The following is a 20,591-nucleotide window of genomic DNA, read 5'->3' as shown; positions in this document are numbered from 1 at the left end:
TTATGAACCTTCCCTTGGCAAATGGATGAGGAAAAAAACATCTACTTTTCGTCAAGTGGAAACATGTTGAAGCAAAGTTATCATGTGTGATTTTTCTATTATTTCCTTTTTGTTCCTGTCATACACTATTTGGATATCTTTTATGTTCTTTGTCATATTTCATTATTCATTCATTTTCTTTTCCTGATTTTATGATCATTTCTTGTGAGGTATGTTGGTTTTTATGAATGGGTTAAGAATTTTATGCTCCTTGCACTTTATTTTATGGAAACTCTTCAGGTTCCAAAGTTGGCATCTGTGACACATAAACAAGATGCCATTTTGTAACTTCGTTGAATAGCATATGAGGGACAGGACTTAGTGCTGGAAGCCAATAACCAGGGGCCAAATTATGTCTGTACTCTACATAGGAGAGGGGCATGCAATAACTTAAGCAATGTTCCTTTATTTAAATGAGGCCCCAATTATATGAAACATTACTAATGCATGTGGTGAATATATACACCTATACATGTCTTGTAAATAACCTCTCTATGACATGGCATTTCATTCAATGCTACCAACAACTTCAGCGTGGTAGAATATTATGAACTTTTTGTGGAAAATCTGGATTTAATTTTGATGAGACCTTTAGTGTGGTTGAGAATTCATATCCTTTTAGACTTAACAGCAGCTTGAGTAGAGTGGGTAAAGGTGAACTTCGATAAATAAAAGAGAAAAGAAAATGCTTGGAATGCACATAAGATCTCCCTTCATTAACCTTCCATGTCCAGGGAGTTGACAGGCATGTCATTGTGAAATGTTGGCTGGTGCATTCCGAGGAACACATTCCTTTTGTATAAATTAAACAAATCCGTTGTCCGTACTGAACTTAAAACTTGTGATCCCTAGAATTTGTTTTCTGTGATCATGTCACTTTTATCAAGAAACAGTTAACTTGTAATTTGATGGAAAGAATTAGAGATGGTTCATGTAAAGTCATTGGGAGGGAAAATATGATTTGTTCTTGACTTGCGATGGTTTGGTCATGTACTTGTGTGCAATGAAGGGATTTAGACTGAATTGAGTGGACTAACAAGATTTGTTCAGCCAAACCCAAATATTTGGGATATGGCTTCAACAATGATGATGATGTTGATCTTATGTTTAGACTTCAGACAGATGGGTGACTATATCAAATAGAAAATGCATCATTTAATTTTGATGCTTTGTGAGTCTACAATAACTATCTAAGGCTTTCATCTAAGACTTAGCTGTAAATTTTGTTGCAATTTTATCAATTTTCAGTTGTAATAGAAGAGACAGATAAACTAAGAGAGCATATAAGATGCTTCATATGAGCTATAAGAATGGTCCCTTCCCGTATGCTGTATTTCACATATGGCCTGACCTAGATAGCTCAACTGGTGGGCGACAGCTTGGGTGCTGTACTTTAAATGTTGAACTGGTAAGATGATCTTAAATGCCCGTCTAGAGCTAAAACTTGGTTGGCTTCACAACCAGAAAAATAGTCCCTTAGCTATTTGTTGGGGTTTGTGGAGGGAAAGAAATGGGAGAATCTTTGAGGGCAAGGAGAAACAGCTTTTTATGTCATTATTGATATTGTTGGTCTTTTGTTTCTGTGGGGCAAAAAATTCAGAGCTTTTAGAGGAGTGGCCAACCAATTGAATAGTTCAGACTTCAGATCATTAAGTTGGGAAGCCACATTCACTGTAGGGTATGTTGGGAGCATTTTCCTTCAAACTCCTTTGAGTCATCATATTCTTATAAAGTAATAAGTGTTTTAAAACTGGGAAACCTTGATTGGATTATTAGGATATTGCTTAATGTGTATATAGGATTTGGTGATTCATGATGAATTTTAATGTGGGATTTGATGATAATTTTTTGATGTTATGGCCATTAATTTTTCCAACAGATTCTATGAATATGTGGGTAGGGGAGAAACAATACTATCAATCAAAGAGCTTGATAGGATTACTGGTCAGGTAACTTTTATTTATTTTTAGGGTGAAATTCAGTTATTTATGGAATTGTTGATTGTCATGTTCTTTTTTGTTTGTGCATGCTTGTTGTTGTGTCGAGTATTTAAGTCATGTGATACATGAAGGAACACGGAGTCCATATTCTGACTAAAAAAGTAACCCTGGTTTCTAGTATTGGAAGCCGCATTTGAAGATTCAATCCAAATCACGCATTCCATGAACATCAAGTATGGAAAAACAACAGTAATTATCTCTTGATGAGTTATCATTTCTTGGTGTTAAGGAGATCTTAATGCCTGGAATTTGTTTACTTGCTTTACCTTTTGTGTTGTGTCGCATTCTTCCAGATTGACATACTTTAGTTTTAAATAAATATGGATGTTATCTTTAGCGTTGTCAAATGCTTTTCCAAATGTATTTAGCTTGTAGAAATATTTGAGTAACTCTCTTCTAAGTTATTTTCTTTGGAAGTGTTAAGGCTAAAGCACAATCTATGCAGGTGCAGCTTTGAAAAAAACTGGAAGATGAGAAGGGCATCATTGTACGATTTGTAATAGGAAGGTCTCATTTATTTACATCTTATAGAAATATTTCTGGGAATTATTTAAAATTATATGCTTATCTCGTCATGGGATCTGCACAACTCTATGTTTTACCAAGTCTTAAATATTATACTGCAGTGCAAATCGTGGAGACAGCTTGGATAGGGACATTGACAGTGAAAATATGAAGACAAATGATTTCATTATTCTTGTCTGTTCAACTGATCATTAAACTCTATTTTTTTTTTTGGTTTCTATGGTGTTGTACATGTGATGCCCGTTGACGTTTATATTATTCTGCAAATCTTTTTAACATATATTTTAAGTATTTGGCCTTCCTAAAATGCTCAACTCTTAAAGAAGTTCTGAATACCTTTAGTTGTATTACTGTATCCATAGCATCACAAGATCCATTCAGAGTACTCACATCAAAACCACACCATGAAGTGTGCTCGTCTCTCTAGTCATTCCAACAACTCCATGTATCCACGTCTCTCTTTCTCCTTTAACACTCACATCCAGTCACTCACTAAGCTTCCAGATTTCCACTATATGGCCTTAATGATACACTTGCATTCCTGATTATTTGGAGTAGTAGTTGTGATAGGTTCTGCTAATTTCATCCACTTCATTATTCTGTGAAATTTTTGTAACCTCCATCTCCAGAATAAATAATCCAGATTCTTCAACATGTAGAATAATGAATTTAGTTTACTAGTTGCACTATGGTTCTATGCACATTCCACGTTAGTTGAGTATTAGTGGTTTTATATACGGTGATTGGTAATCATTTTTTTTGGGTATCCCATAGGGTTTTATTGTCATGTGCTGATTTATGTTAACGTTCACTATGAAGGCTGAGAAACCATACTTTTCATACAGGAATGATTTTTCTGTTGATGAAATAGTAAATGAATTGAATACAAGCACAGAGAGTAATTTCTACTTATAAATTACTTTTATCTCTCTGCTTGTAAAACACAGAAAATTTAGATATGGACCATTAAATCCATACTTTAAAAAAAAAAGGAAGTACAAACTAAGGGAAAGTCGATTTAGTTGGTTTGGTCATTGCAACCAAGCCCGATAACAGCTCAATTAGATAGAACATGTAGATCGAATGTTCTAAAAGAGTGAGTCAAAGACTAAAAAGGATGTTTTTTGATTGAGTCAGCAGCATATTTAAACAGTTTGAATTGAAGTATGAAACAATGAAAACATTAGATGCAAGAACATCCAGGGAGATGGAAGCATTTATGCCTCAGAGCATCAGAGAGTGCCCCAGAGGTTTGAAGTTTGAATTTGAGAAAATAATGCTTCATCTTATGGTTCTTGGCCGTTACCATATAATGAACATCATGATATCTTCTCATATTGTATAATATTTGATTATTTTTTCCAATATGATACCTTTTACAAGAATGGATGACCTTTAACACAGCTGTTTTGTGCTGCAACTTCAGAATGTAGGATCTGTCTATCTATGTGCATCTCTTTATCACTGATAAACTTGTAATGCTTATAAGGTTTCTCATGGTACTTTATCTTGTGAGATTACAATCAGGAGGATGATAGTGCACTCCTGTGTTTCCTACAATGCAAGTTTGGCAAAGGGCAAGCAAATGGTCCAAAGTTCTTTTATGATCCGTAGTATGCATTGCGCCTTTGGCTCAAGGAAAAGTGGATGCGTGCTTGTGTCCACATATACAGCATGATGTCCATGCATGAAGAGGCTGTTGCTCTTGCCCTCCAGGTGATAGTCATAATGCTTGAGTAACTTTAGTCAGTGCCACTTGAATCCCTTTTTCAGTTGCTAGGGGTCCACCTCTCAATATTATTTATCTTTCAATATATATATATATATATATATATATTTAAATGTTGAATTTCTTCAATGCTCTTTTAGGAGGCAATTTGCTCAGCACTGGAGGACTACAACAAACAAATTGAACAACTGAAAGAGGAGATGAATGATGCAACACATGGTGCAGACAACATAAGGAATGATATTAGTGCTCTTGCTCAAAGATATGCTGTTATTGAATGTGATGAAAACTCTGAGGTATTGATCTTAATAAATTATGAAGTTAATACTAATTGGTTTAAAAAATTTATATTCTGTAGTTCAATAGTAAACTGGAATGAAATCCAATTCTTTAGCATGGCTTGGTAGTGTTCCACCTGGTTACTCTGGAATTTATGTTCTATTGACATAAGATCTGTTTTAGCTGGCTCAGCTTAGACTCTCATTTGTGTAGAACTTTGGAATGGAGAAAGATAATACTTGTGTTAGCCTGCACAAGTGTTGTTTTCAAAGAGGTGTGTTTTTTTTATTATCAAGTATCATTTTTTCTTTTTCTCTTATACTTTTTCTTGTTGTTGCAGTATATCTCTCTGTTATTCATTAGGATGTTGGTCGTGATCTCTGTCCGGGGCTTCTTAACAAATCTAATGAAGGTAGACTTGATTTTCTGTTGCTTCATTGATTTTATTTATTTATGTGAATTAGAAGAGTTTTCTTAAGATACAATACCCCCTTTTACTCCGTTTTTTAAAGAAGGCTCATTCATCCAATTTGAAATATTAGAAAGAAGAATCACGGGGCAAAAATTATTTTTGAAAAGTTACTTGATAGGAATTTTAAAAGAGATTGTTCCCGTGAATTTGATTGTTCTATGTTTTACCTCACAATTATTGTTTATATGCAGTTCTTTTTTTTTTTATTGATATGTTTGTATGCAGTTCTTTTTTGCAGTTTGCAAGGTTGGGAGTGGGTCCTCTACCAATGTTGTACTTTTTCTATCTGAAATAATGGAAATTTATTTTGTATCTTCGATTCTATTGATAAGGAAAAGCTTGGCAAATGATTACAGGTAATCTTTCATATTTTTGTTATTTGTACATCCATGTATATTATGATAAGTTCAATGATTTAGCTAGCATGATTTTAAAACCTGGGTTTTCGGATCTTCTTAGTACTCACCGAGATCTCTTCATGTATCGGACAAGTTAAAACACTTCCAAACCAATTCAAATCACGGCTTTCAATCACAGTTTTTTGTCTTGTTCACGAATGATACATGGAAATGAAGTATAGAAATTTAGTTATACTGTGGGATTTAGTTATTTTTCTCAAAAATTTGCACATGGATGGCATATATATAATCATGCTTTATGTGCAACTATTGAACTTCATTTTCTAGACAACCTAATTTTGATTTTTAGTTTTACTGAAATCCTTTGTTGTTCATGCAGAAACTCTCACTCTTGGTTACGGAGGCATATATGGAAGCCCACCAGAAGAGTGTACAGGTAAGGATCTATCCATCTTTTAGAGAAGACAGATTCTATGCCTCTTACTGAATCGGAAGTTTTGGTATCGGATTTTCTCAGACCATGAAGGAGAGGATGGGTAATCTTGCCCAAAGCCTATAACGCTATTTAATGCGGGCGACAAAAGTGAGCTTCAATTTTGTATTGTAGTTGGATCACTTATATTGTGATCTTGTAATTGTAAACTCATCAATTTAATTCATGGTTTTAACTAACAAAATAGAGATTCAAAACCTGTAATCTTTGTTATTGTGTTAGTTTATTTCCTGAATAATTATGGGCTTACACAATTTTTTATTTTATTTTACTTTTGATTTTTATGGTCGATATGGATGCCCATCATATTCTTGTTCTATGATTTTTCTTTTGTTTTTTATTTTTCTGATTTTTTTTTATTATTTCGTTCATTGTGATTGGTGAATTAGAGGAACGTGCTATTGTTTGTTACACCTCCAAATTCAATGGTCATACTCTATGGATTTTTTTTTGAAGCCCATTCTCCAATAATTTGATAGTCTAGGGCCGTCAAAAAAAAAAAAAATTCTACAAGAGAATATTTGACGGGAGAATCCGTCAAATTTTTCAAAATTTGATGGGCTAAGACCATCAAATATGGGTCTTTTTCACATAGTGTTTGTAAGTCAATAATTTGACTGTTTTACCAATTTTATAGCCACTTGTATAGGTGTGGAGGTAATATTGGGTCCATTTTTTTTTGTTTCGGTAAAAAAGGTGTTGTATTCACCTTCTTTATATAACTTGTGAAATTGCACTAGTAGTTTCAATAACTAATAATAAATTAAAGGAAATTCGATTGTGATGATTTGGTCATGTGCTACAAAGACCAATAACAGCCCAAGTAAGGAGGAACACGCAAGTTGAAGGTTCTAACAAAGAGTGAGGAAGTTAAAAAAGGATGGGCATGGAAGTATTCAGAGTGGATATGAATACAATTGTCAATTATACCTATGTCATGCATTCTTGAAGATGAACAGTAAATAGATGATTCAGGTCAAGGGCCTTTCGAGATGAGAACAGGATACATGTCTCAATTGATTTGAGACAAATAGGAAATATTTTTAATCAATGCTATGTAGATTGCACAAATGTAGATTGAACAAATATTAGAATAAAATTTGAGTAAGTAGGATTCGTTATACAGGGACAATCGTGATTCAAATGTTCATTCGAATTGAAATCAAAACAGAATTTTGTAAAACAGATTAGAAAATTACAGCTAAGAAATGAAATAAAATTGAAATGAGAGTAAAAATAGAGATTGAAAACAATGTAAAAGAGGCTTAGAGAAATCAAATTAACCTTTGCAAGTTATCCTATTGCTGAATAATTCTCATTTTTAACTCCATTCACGTAACAAATCGTTGTTCGTGGATTGGAAGATAAATCGATTAATCACTTGAAGGTAATTACAAAAATAGCAATTATAAATCCTAAACTTAGAGGAGATTATCCAACTTATATTTCAAATTCATCACAAAGCATAATTAAGCTTGAACTCATCTAACTAATAATCATCAAAGTTAGAATTGGAAATACAAAGTGGATAATCCTACCTTAAGAGGCTTCATAAGAACACAATTGAAGTAGAAATAATGGAATTGAAACATCAATATTAAGATGAACTCGCTCCGGCATCATCGACCTCTCTAAGGAGAGTCTAGTCGATCATCGTGAGGAACAAATTATAACAATAGTAAAATAAGGGAAACATGGTGAGAAGAGAATGAGAAGAGTCTATGTTGCAATTCGATTCCCTCTTGTTGATTTTCCAATGTAATTATAAAGAAATTTAAAGAACAAAGATGAAAGAAAAACACTCTTGAGATCTCACTTCTACAAGAATTCTTTCTCTCAAAGGAAAACTAGAAAATTACACAGAATTAGCAAGAAGAAGATAGACCATTTCTCTAGAGATTGAGGCACTATTTATAAAGAAAAATGTATGTAGAAGAGTCCGAAAGTAGCCTCTACTTTTCTTTGTATAAGAGGACAAAAGAGAAGAACATGAGTTAAGGATTAGGGCATTCCAAAAGTGGGCCCAAATGCTTTTACCTTGAGATTTGGACTCCAAAATATTGATTTTTTGCACAAGAAACATGTAATCAGATTTATAAAATTATTTATGGATAATTAAGCCTAATTATCATCTAATAACATGCAACATAATATTTCAAGGCTTATCATTATTATTACCTTAACATGGAGAAATATGAACAAAAATTAATATAAATGTTTGGGAAACGTACGTATAATTTAGTGTTTCGAGACACTCATCAATTTTCTTAATATAGCTAATAAATATACTTTTATTGTAAGGATCAAATATTTTCTTAATATAGCTAATATATATAGATAGAACCTAGAAAAAGTATGAGGAGTGCAACTTCAATAATGAGTAATGACACTGATAAATAGGAGATAAAGGTAATCAAATTAAAAGGAAAATTGCATAAGATGGCAATAAGACTGCATGTGCTTTATGGAGCTGAATTTTGGGTGAAGGTTTTCCTAAACATCTTGTTTCAATTGAAACCCTAAGCCTGCATAATTCTGTATAGAGTACTAAGGAATCTACCAAGAAAAATAATGTGAAGAAAGGGAAAATAAAGAAAAAGACGGTAACTTGGGAATCAATTTCACTATACACCCCTATTTCTAGTTGCTCCCCTTACAAATCACTGAATCTTCTAAAACTCTCCCTACTATCCTAATATAAAGCATGGTTAGCCAGAATTCGAACTGTCAAGCAAAATATAATAAAACTTAGAAATCACTCGTATTTAATCATCCTCGAATTCCTTCCCCTTCTTTGGAAGAGGGGTGCATCAATATATTCACAATCTAGCACAAAAAGAGGTGATAAGGTCATCTATCCTTTCAGTTCTTCTTGACCACGATTGACTTCAGATGCTGAAGCAATAAAAATCTGTTGCTGCCTAAATATATAGACTATAACATATTATTTGTTAATATTCCTATTAGACATTGTTCCATATATGCTTACTGATATATACACATGTAGCATAATGCACATTAATGGATTGTCTGGTGCTTTAAACCTCTTATGTTTGAAATATTTTGGAGTTCTTTTGAGTAAAACACTTGTGTTTGCTGTGATTTGTAGGTTGTGATCATGTCTCTTATGGGATTCTCTCTTGTCATGCTATAGGCTAAGAAAAAGGAAATTACAGCAGAGATGATGACTCCCCATAATGTTGTTGTAGCTTCGGTCCTTTATAGGCTTGGACTAGCTAAGTAGTTACGAGGGAGAAACACAAGTCGTGTTGGTGCCCTTAGCTTTGACAGAGCGAGTCCATTGGCAGAGCAGCAGGGCAGGAACCCTTCGATTTCTCTTGCACCATCACGGTTATTGGAAAGACAGCTGGTCACAAAAAAGGTTCAAGATGTCGTGGGAACCGTTCAAGAAACTTGATCCGTTTCCGATTGAAAGTGGGATTTTTTTTTAGACTTCATTACATTGATGTATGTGAACATGATCTCAGGAATTCTTCCAACATGTGACATTAAAATTTTGACTTATAACTTTGACTTATATAAGTAATTTTTTTAAAAAAATCTTATTATTCTTTGATATTATGAATTGAATGCAAATTGGTGTGGATGGGATGTGAATGGATGGGGATGATAGTGGATGGGATGGGATGTGAATGTCGATGTGAATATGAATGTGTGATTTTTTTTGCAGTTATAGGTTGAAGACAAAAGCATTTGGGCACATAAAAAAGAGTTATGATTGGTCTTTAAATTAAGTCGACGGAGTTATTCCGTCGAAATTATGGTTAGAATCCCAGATTCGACGGCCTCTAACCGTCGAATTTATAAAAATTCTATGGTTTTCAGCTGCCGGAATTTTTTTCAACAAGGCCCAATTTGACGGTCGGGATTGTTGAATGGATCCATAATTTGATGGTTTTGGGCCGTCGATATTTGGGTATTTTCACACACCCTGACTTATCTGTCTTTTGGAATGTTTATCCCTCACCTAGAGATGCCTATTCCTCACGAAGTCCATCAGGACTTTTTTCACTGGCTCATCTGACCATTGGAATGCCTATCCACCAAACAATATGTTGCATTGGCAAGAACAATGATCAAACAACCCCTTTCACTTTAGAGGCATTAAACGGCTGCAATATGTTGCATTGCCAGAAATGCCATGAACAACGATCAAACTCCAGATTCATAAGCATAACTAGAAAAATATTAAGACAAATACAAGGGCACTGGTGGACGAGAGCATTCCATGGTTCATCATGCTGCATCATGGTGATGGGCTTGCGTTTATATAGGAAAATTTACATGGAATTGAAAGAAAAATGGAGATGGTAATTTAATTCCAAATTTTCATAGATTTCACAACTTGTCAAATAATGTATTAATAATCCATTTTATTTATAAGATGAACTAAGTAATAAGGCTTTACAAATATGTAAAGATTTTAGTCTGATTTACCAAAACATGTGCTGAAAATTTAACTCTTCCAAAACAATATACTATTCATTTTAATTTCAAAAAGGCAAATTATTGTTTTCATAATTAAAACATTTTACATAAGTACTGGGAAAAGATTTATTGTTTTGTGAAAATAGTATATATATATATATATATATATATATATATATATATTTGCTTTAATTTTAGTAAAATGGTTTAAAACATTCCACTTTATAAAACAGTAAATTTATTCCTCGCGTAAAATATTTAGTGGTAATTTACCATTTTCAGAATTAAAACGAATAGTCTACTTTCTTTTAAGAATTTTTCAACTTTTTACCTAATAATTTGGTAATTCTCCCATGCTTTAACAACTTGTCAAATTTAATGTCTTTAATTGTAAAATCTCTCAATTAATAATCTTTTTTACAAGCACTTTTGTAAGGTACATTGAAACAAGCATGTATGAAGGACCACTTAACTAAGTGGTAAGACCTTTGGAGGATGTTCTCAAAGTCTTAGGTTCAAACACCTTGAACCCCTTCTTATATTAAAAAAGAACAAAAAATAGCTTGAAACAAGCATGTACGTTCAAGAAATTTCAATTTTTTTCTTTTTCCCCTGCCCAATTCAAATCATGTGGGAATTTATAGCTTAACTTTTTTTTTTCTTTTTCACTAAATCATGCGTCCAACATGATTGTGCATAATTTCTAAGTACGTCCAACATGATTGTGATCCTTTATCTATTATTGAATCTACTTGTGTATTATAAAAGAAAGACCACACAAGTTCAATCTTCACTATGCATTGTGCATTTATAATGTGATTGGTGTTATGTTTTAAAAATTGCTCTTACACTTTAAAATGATGACATGCATGTGCCCCTTAGCATGCCACTCTTCACTTATAGACAACTTAAAAATCCTTGTTCTTTTAGCTGTCATCTTTAACCTTTTGAAGTTGACCATGATGCTAATGACGATGATAATAATGGTGATGATAATGGTGACGACGAGGACTATAACAAAGTCAATGATGATGATATATATGTTGGTCATAATAACAACAACAATGACGGTGATGGTTATTGTATATGTGGACACTTTTGTCAGGCTCACTTAGTAATTTGATCAAACACCTGTTAGGTATAAACCAAACACCTTATATACAACACCTTTCAAGACTTTGCTTGATGATGACAACGAAGGATAAACACAACTAATAGTAGCAAATGCAAAGAAGATAAATAATCACACAAAGAAAAAGTAAGAACACAATACCCACAACACAATATTTTATGTGGTTCACCCAAATGCTACATCTACGGAGGTATGAGGGTTGGAGCTCGATTTCACTATGAAGAAAACATGACAAATTGATGCAAGGAGTCACCTCTATCACTTAACTTCACATTCTTCTAGGTCTCAATCTTCCCAAACCTCTCAACCTCTCCTCTCTTAGGTTTTTTTTGTTTCTCTACTTTCTTCTCTAGAAAAGACTTAGACTTGACATTACACTTAGAACAAAAGAAAACAAAATCCCATCATTTTAGAAATACCACAAAGTGGGTCACTTACATAAATTACAAGTCCAACCCAAATTACCTTGGACCGACTCAAAAAACACATATACTTGGACCGGGCCTAATTGTTTTGAGTCATACTTCGACAATGGTATGGTTATTATGATAATGAAAAGGTGATGATAAGACTAGTGATGATATAATTTTAAATACCATTTGAGACCGAGATGATTTGGGTGAGTTATCTTGGTATCATTTAAGAAAAGGATTTGTCTCGCACATTGTCTCGCCTGATATCAAGATGACGCATCCAAGATTTCAAAAATTTGTCCAAGTCAACAGGGTTTATGTAATATTTGATAAAAATAATTATTTTTAACATTGAAATATTTATTGTTTACGTTAAAAATATGATTTTGTGATTGAACATCTACTAATCCACTGTATTTTACAAAAAAAAAAAAAAAATTAATAATAAAAAATAGAAATATATATTAATCAATAATTATAAATTGAGGAAAATGATTTATCTAATCCAAACCAAGATGACTCAACCAAGTCAACTTGGATTCTGGTGGGGGACGATACGACATTGATTACCAACTCTTAAAACCATGAGTGTTGATGGAACCAATGGTGATAATGTAATGATGATGATGAGGAGGACATTGAAGTCATCTTCTTTTAGTCTTATAAGAGAAGAGTAAGGTCAAGAGAGCACGAGGTCTCCAACAACTACAACTACTCGAGGTATCCAACTGCAATGAATTTGAGGAAATAATTGCAATAGAAGAGAATGAGGAGGACAAAATAGTGAGCTGTCAATGTTTGTTACCTTTGCTAGGGAATCTTCAACTGAGCAGTTACCTTGTTTAACGAGCATCTATGAAGGCAGTTTACATTTCATGAACTTCCAAAACTTGCATGATTTGGAAATCAATGGATGCAATAAGTTGGAGAACCTCTTCTCATACCATTTAGCGCGAGGTCTCCAACAACTACGAGAAATCAATATATCTTACTGCAATGAATTGAAGAAAATAATTGCAATGGAAGATAATATGGAGAACGAAGCATCAAGTCATCAGGGTTTGCTACCTTCATTATGGAAACTTCAACTGAGAGACTAACACCAAATGGTCTATTTTCTACGAAATCAGCGTATGAAGTTTTAGATGAAGATCAAGAGCTAGTGGGATGGAGGAAGATTATTTGGAGTAAGAAGGGAATTTCACGATTTTCCTTTATTGCTTGGTTAGCGATTCAAAGGAAATTATCGACTGTGGAAAACCTTAATAAGAGGGGTTTTAAATGGGTTTCTAGATGTGCCTTGTGTTGTAATAATCAAGAGATGAATGATCACATATTCTTTCAATGTCCATACACAAGTTGGATTTGGAAACAATATCTACAAAAGTTTGGAATTATAAGAGTTCGCATGGGGACAATTGAGGAAGAAGTGTAGGTACTCAAAAGTGTTTTGTTTCAGCAGATGATGTTCACAACGTTCTGTGCTGTGATTTATCTATGTTGGAAAGAAAAAAATCAACAGGTGTTTGCTGACTTATCTGTTCAAAAATAATTAATTCTAAAACAGGTGGAAGAAGTAGTGAGGCATCGGTTTGATGGGATGATTGTTGTGAATAAAAATACAGAGGAAACGATGCAGATTTTGAAGAACTGGGTTTGTGGTTTCTTTTTGGTACCAAATGTGATTCAACACCTATTGTGGGTACCTCCAGTGGACAATGTGTTGAAAATCAATACTGATGGATCATTATCAACACAAGGGGTAGGTTTTGGGTTTATTGGAAGAAATAAAGATGGAAAAATTCAGTTTGTTGGCTGGAGTAATAGCGAGGAAGAGGACATCATTAAGTGCGATTTGCAAGATTGAGAGAATTCAAACGAATTCTGATTTCATCAGATTCATTGTATGCTATCAAGTGCATAAAGAAAGATTTTATACCTTCATGGAAGTATGAAGAAATGTTGAAGGATATTGCAGTCCAAGCTCGAGATTTTGATGAATGTGAATTTGAATTCCAATGGAAAGAAGCAAACAGGGCAGCGTGTTTTTTAGCAAATTTGGGGGCTGGTTCGGATGGTTTTTTTTATATTTCAGGATAGTTCAAAGGTACCTCCAGATCTGTTAAGAATCGTAGAAGAGGATTTATTTTGTATCTACACTCGTTAGAAGTGGTTTCAGTTTTTAAGGAGGGGCCCTTTAACCCCAGCTTATCAATATAAAAAAAACCTTCAACTGAGAGACTTACCTTGTCTAACGAACATCTACCAAGGTAGTTTACATCTCGATAACTTTCCAAGCTTGCAACACTTGACAATCAATGGATGCAAGAAGTTGAAGAATCTCTTCTCATTCTGTCTTTCCTGAGGTCTCCAACAACTACAACGGCTCAAGTTATCTAATTGCAATGAATTGGAGGAAATAATTGCAATAGAAGAGAATGAGGACTATGAAACAAGGGGTCATTGGGGTTTGCTACCTTTACTATGGCATCTTCAATTCGAAGACTTACCTTCTCTAAAGAGCATCTACCAAAGCAGTTTACGTCTCAATAACTTTTAAACATTGAAAGATTTGAAAATCGTGAGATGCAAGAGGTTGAAGAACCTCTACTCATACCATTTAGTGCGAGGTCTCCAACAACTGGAAGAAATCAATGTATATGACTCCGATGAATTGGAATAAATATTTGCAATGGAAGAGAATGAGGACGATGAAGCAGCAAGTGATCAGGGTTTGCTACCTTTGTTACGGAAACTTCAACTGAGACACTTACCTTGTCTAACAAGCATCTACCAAGGTGGTTTACCTCTCATTAACTTTCAAAGCTTGCAAGATTTGACAATCAGCGGTTGCAATAAGTTAAAGTACCTATTCTCACACCGTTTAGCACAAGGTCTCCAAAAACTACTACGACTCTTATGTATCTAGTTGCGATGAATTGGAGGAAATAATTGCAATCACAACAAAAATGCTTACATTTAGCAGCAGATTTTTAGCGGCGGCCAAAATAGGCGCCACTATAGAACATGGTCAATTAGAAATAAAAACCTACCTGCGCGCGAAAACTAACGAAATTTCGTGAAAAACCTCTCTACCTGTATCATCGAAATTTTGTAAAACTCCGTCCCATCTCTTCTACATCTAGGTTTCGATGTTAATGGAGGAAATCTTTCCTTCTAACAGGTATCTCTCTCTCTCTCTCTCTCTCTCTCTCTCTCTCTCTCTCTAGTTCGTCTCATCTCCTCTTCACATTCTCTGAGGTTTTAATAATCAAAATCGCAAATTTCGTAGATCTTTGAGGTTTTGAGAATCCAAATCGCAGAACGAGGTATGATTCCTATAACAATGCATATTTCCTTTCTTTTTTCTGTAAGTTATTATGTATTGTATTGGATTTTGTTTATGAGATGGGTTCAGTTAATCAATTTAAAGTTCTTTGAATGAAAATTATGCAATTTTTGGGGTATCTCATGTAATTAGGTGATGTTCTTTCTATAGAAACCAGTCTGACTCATCATTTTCCTAATAACAAGTCAATCCAAGGCCAAATACTTCAATTATCTTAAATATAACATCGGTTTGGGTGCTTATCGACCTGATTTTAGGTATGAGACCCTTAGAAGTTGGAACCACAAGTGATCCTCCAAATACTTGATAAGTAGGGTACTGGATATGAAGAAATTTTTTAGTTTTTAGTGATTGTCTTCTTATTGTGAATTGCATCCACATTGCCAACCAGTGTAAGATTGATGATTTTAAGCCGAAATGAAAAAATAAAGAATTCACATAGTGTTACTCTTTATATTCTTGAAGAAAGTAAAAACAGATTTCACATTAACCTCAGATTCTACTTTTAGTTAATAGTACATTTATTCCTAAGTATCTTCTTGATTAATATTTAATTAGACCATTTAGTACCCTTAGAAACAAGTTATAACTGAAACAACAATCCACTATCCAAAAACCACATAATTGCTTCCAACTACATTTGAGTACCCTTTGACACCCTTGGGGCATGCCACAGATTGGATTAATTTGAAGGAAAATGCTGAAGCAACATTGAAATTGACATCGTTTCATACATTGCTGATATGGATGTGTATAGAACCATAAATACTTTTCATTGAAATACGAGGTGAGAAGCATCTATGGTTCTGTGCGAAACAATATCAATTTCAATGTTACTCCAGCATGACTCTAATTTCAATACTTGTTACTCCAACATAATGTCTTATTTTCTAAAACAAAAATAGAGAATTTCTAAGCACATCAACTTTTCTTACAACGCCCAAAGTATCAAATTTAATTGGGTGCTTAGGTTGGGTGCAACCATCCTTCTCTTTTTTTTGTTTTTTTGGTGATTTTGACATAGCCCTATATAAATATTTGAGAATTGACATAGATATAATATCTCATGTGTCTATTGCGATGCATCTTATTCTCTTAACACCTTGCAATTGCATGGTCTTTTAAATAATTTAGTGAAATAGCCTGTTTCACAGTATTAGATGTTGAGGTGACAAACCTCTATATAAAATATGTGACATCAAAATCATTGAAATCTGTGTTTGGTTGTTAAGCAAGCAAAATTTCTGAGGTTTACAGAACCACAATGCAATCATATTCCAATAAGTATGTGTCTTGTGGATTTGGTGTATGATGTCCTTCTACTTGAAATATCTATGATAACAAAAGTTTAGGTCAAAACTTGCTCTGGCAGATGGTATGTATATCTGATGGGTTTGCCATGCCGCAAAGGTATTCTATAGGAAAATTTCATTTTGGGATTGCCATTCTTATGGTAATATATACTTTTGCCTCTAGTCATGCAATTGATAACCACACCGCATGGACTAAGGCTTTGAATTTTACATAAATAGTAACTTCTTTGGGCATGATAAGTGGCATTGGCATATTCCTAGAATTTTCTAACAAAATCTTTATGATATATGTATGGGATTTCACACCATAGAATGGATCAAGGAACTAAGGACGTTTCCAATACTGACAGCAGCTCCTGGTAAAGCAATTATAGTTGCCACTACCTCTCATTCTAGTCCCTAGAAGGATAGTCGATATTGAGTACTGACATGTAGAATGGGACTCTTATCTTTATTCTCATATGATTAGTCTATTCTTCAAAAGATCTATCGGACTATGGAATGACTAATTTGCTAGGCAAGCAAGGTGGGGTTAGTAGTTGACATGAAGGTGGTACATGATGACAATTTTGTTATTCAATTTCTGCATATACTTGTGAGATCATGTGCATCCTGTTTAGAACAGAACCTTAATATTGCTCCTATAACCTATTAGACTCCGATCCTCTTAAAACCAATTAAGAGTCTTTTTTTTTATTACAACAAACCTAGAAACAACACAAACATTTGTAAACACAATCACTTAATAAAAACAGCATAGAAGTATAGATTTCCAACTCTTGGTATACCATATGTGGACTTTGGGCATTCAACCTCGATACTGAAATTCCCACAAGTTTCATAAGTGTAAAACTAGCTGTATGATTAAAATTTTGGTAGGGAACTTTTCTCACTAAGTTTCATTTTGTAGACTGTTGAAGCAGAGCTTAAGGTATTAAGTTTTGGGGAAATGCTTGAAATGATGAGATTGGGAAGAGTAAAGAAACCTTGTTTCTGTAAATTTGGTTACTTGATATAAATATTTTTTTCTTTGGTGTCTGATTGTTTGATTCCCTACTCAGTGTTGCCCTTTGCTTCTTAATCACTTGCATATTTCTTGGAATGCCTGGTATCCTAGACCTACTGGAATATAGAGGCTTCTTTGCTAAAGTATTTATTTTTTATCATCCAACTTGTTTTACAGGTGTTCCTTTTTCAACCTTTGCTGATGCATCCAACAATGGTGCAGCAAAACTCAGTTTTACTAGTTCCAAGCCAACTGTAGCACAGGAATCATCTTCCCTTGCTTTAGCTACAATTAGCGGGTTTGTATCCTTTCCTCATATTTTGGTTCCTAGCTAGTATTGGTACTTTCTTATTTTCCTTAGGATCTAATTATTTGATCTGAAACTTTACAAATCCCTTGATGTTGTATAAATTTTTTAAATAAATATTCACATTTTAGTTCTTTCTGAAAATTTTGTGTCTCGCAGAAATTTATTTTCTTTTTAATTTGTACAATATTAGCATTGCCAAAATCAATTTGGTTCGTTATTGCCAAGAAAGATTGCCCATGCTTCCTAGGATCTTGTCTTAAATGCTCCAATAGTGGGTGGAATAATGGTGTTGACGATTCTAGCATGTCGAGAAAGGTTGGCTATCAACTGTGCAACAGTTAAGTTTGTCTGAATGGAATGTTGTGAGTTTAGGACTCTATTAGTCATAATGTTGGCCTAGCATTTGAAGTATCTCTATTGTTAACTAGTGGAAGTAACATCAAGTATCATGGTGCCTAAATGCTGGTGCTACTGATATCTCCTCCCATTATTCTTATAAGAACAAAAGCACAACACAGAAAAAGAAAGAAGAATGTAGTCTCATGATTGATTGAATGACTATCTTTGATTCTTAACTATATATCAGTCAAAGACCATCTAATATTTATAAGACAGATACATGAAAGACAGAGAAAAACACAGAACAATGTGAACCGATGGGAAAAAAAACAGAGAACAACGTATCTCTCATGTTATTTCCATCATAGACTATAGAATGCCCAGTTTCGATGGTGCATGAGTGATTAAGAGTAGATTTGTCTCTCTAGGATTGTTAATTGTTGCTTGAAAAAAACTCAAATCCTTGTTGTAGTTAGTTGCCACTTGGATTTGCTTTTATGCCTAACAATGATGTAGTAGGGGATGAATAAGAGGACAAGCATGGCCATAATTTCTTTTGATCTCTCTGACCTCACTTTGGATAATTGTAGGTTTGATCCTCTTGTGATAATTGTTTTGGGAATTGTGAACGTTGACTTATATCTTGAACTGCATCCTTCATTGTTTTGGTTTTGGTCAGGTTCTGAGGAAGAATTTGGATGGATAGGAGATTGGTTCTAGCGCATACTCTCTGCTCTTTCCTTATTTGTAATTCAGCCATTTTTTTTAATTTTGTCATTTGCTTTGAACATTTATTTGAAACCATCCCTTCAAGTTGTTTATTGGACTAATGAATTTAGGAACTGATTTTGTGGACAAATCACTCACAATTGATGCTTCCATGCCAATTTTTGCAGATTTGATTTTATATTAACTTTTGTTGCTTAAGAAGACAATTGATAGAGATGCCACAGAGAAGCATTCAGAAAGTGGACCTTTGTTTTGCAGCTTGAGAGACTAAGGAACTTAGTCATTTGTTTGTTGGAAGTCCTCGTTTGAGTTTGAGAACATGTATCAAAGTGTTGTATATATGTGAAGTCCTCTTGTAATGCATGTTCTATAACTCTGCAATAAGTTGTGGCTTCCTCAAAAAAGTTTGAAGCTTGTTAGTCTCCTCCCATGCTCGATGGCACTTGTGAGAATGATAGGGGATGATATAAGTGGATGGGAGTGTATGTTGTTGTCTGTTAGTGTGATTTCAACATATTTCTAATTATATTGCAAGAAACACTTCCCACATGGAGACTATTTGGAGAAATTTAGTTGCTCCTGGTCCAACTGTAAGATCTTGACCATGAACACCTTATCATTTTGAAACCATTATATATAAAGCTCTTGACTGCAAATTTAATCAATATAACCCATATTATTTTCATAAATGGAGAGAACCATGAAATGGAATTAACAGGTATAAAAATAGGTATTTAATTACAAATAATTTTAAAATAAAAGAAATTAAAAAATAAGAAAAATCTTATTAGCGGCGGCCATTACTGCCACTGTAAGCACTCAAATTGTATTTATAGCTATGGTAATTAAAACTAATTAGCGGCGACCACTACCGTCACTATAGGACTCATTTCTATCTATAGGGGTCCATATGGCTTTTAGCTACGCCATGAATACTGGCGTTTCCCTTGGCCATCACTAGTGATAATGGTGGCGGTATTTTTGGTATTTACGGCGGTTTTTGACCCCTGCTAAAAACCTAAAATTTTGTAGTGAATAGTAGAGAATGTGGAGGACAGAGCAACAGGTCATGGGAGTTTGCTACCTTCACTAAGGCATCTTCAATTAAGTTACTTACCTTGTCTAACAAGCATATGCCATTGTAGTTTACGTCTTGATAACTTCCAAACCTTGTACGATTTGGAAATCAGAAAATGCGAGAAGTTGAAAAACCACTTCTCATTCCGTTTAGCACGAGGTTTCCAAGAAACTACGAACTCTCAAAGTATCTCTCTGCAATGAATTGGAGGAAATAATAACATTAGAAAGGTCGAGGAGGAGGAAGCAGTGGGTTATCATGGTTTGCTACCTTCACTATTGACACTTGAACTGATGTACTTCATGTCTAAAGCTTATCTGCGGAGGCGATTTACTTCTCAATATTTTTCAAAGCTTGGAAGATTTGTATATCAAAGATTGCAAGACGTTGAAGAACCTTTTCTCATTCCATTTAGCATGAGGTCTCCAACAACTACGAAGAATAAGGGTACTTAGCTGTGATGAATTGGAGGAAATAATTGCAATAAAAGAGGATGAGGATGACCAAGCAGTGAATTATCAGGGTTTGCTACCTCGGTATGTTGTCTAAAGAGCATCTGCCAAGGCAATTTATCTGT

At 34.1% G+C, this 20,591-nt stretch overlaps 1 protein-coding gene across 24 annotated transcripts in view; it reads left to right on the top strand.

Annotated features, from left to right (window-relative positions):
* Positions 1–6,202, top strand: part of LOC147387659 (uncharacterized) — a 13,475-nt gene extending 7,273 nt beyond the window's left edge. For 5 of the 24 annotated variants that reach the window (XM_086421032.1, XM_086421033.1, XM_086421029.1 and 2 more), the window contains 6 exons: positions 1,919–4,280; positions 4,434–4,589; positions 4,913–4,984; positions 5,270–5,400; positions 5,783–5,839; positions 5,921–6,202. In XM_086421032.1, the coding sequence (XP_086277158.1) occupies positions 4,212–4,280; positions 4,434–4,589; positions 4,913–4,984; positions 5,270–5,400; positions 5,783–5,839; positions 5,921–5,927 (492 nt within the window). In that variant the 5' untranslated portion in view covers positions 1,919–4,211 and the 3' untranslated portion in view covers positions 5,928–6,202. Of the gene's footprint in view, positions 4,281–4,433; positions 4,590–4,912; positions 4,985–5,269; positions 5,401–5,782; positions 5,840–5,920 lie in introns of all 24 variants that reach the window. The other 19 variants (XM_086421040.1, XM_086421038.1, XM_086421039.1 and 16 more) reach the window with 12 other exon arrangements.
* The last annotated feature ends 14,389 nt before the right edge of the window (positions 6,203–20,591 follow it).

Source organism: Akebia trifoliata, chromosome 13, assembly GCF_017979445.1.
Source record: "Akebia trifoliata isolate Shusen 1 chromosome 13, ASM1797944v1, whole genome shotgun sequence".
NCBI lineage: Eukaryota > Viridiplantae > Streptophyta > Magnoliopsida > Ranunculales > Lardizabalaceae > Akebia > Akebia trifoliata.
The sequence above is the reverse complement of the archived record's forward strand: the minus strand, read 5'-3'. Positions and strand labels throughout refer to the sequence as shown.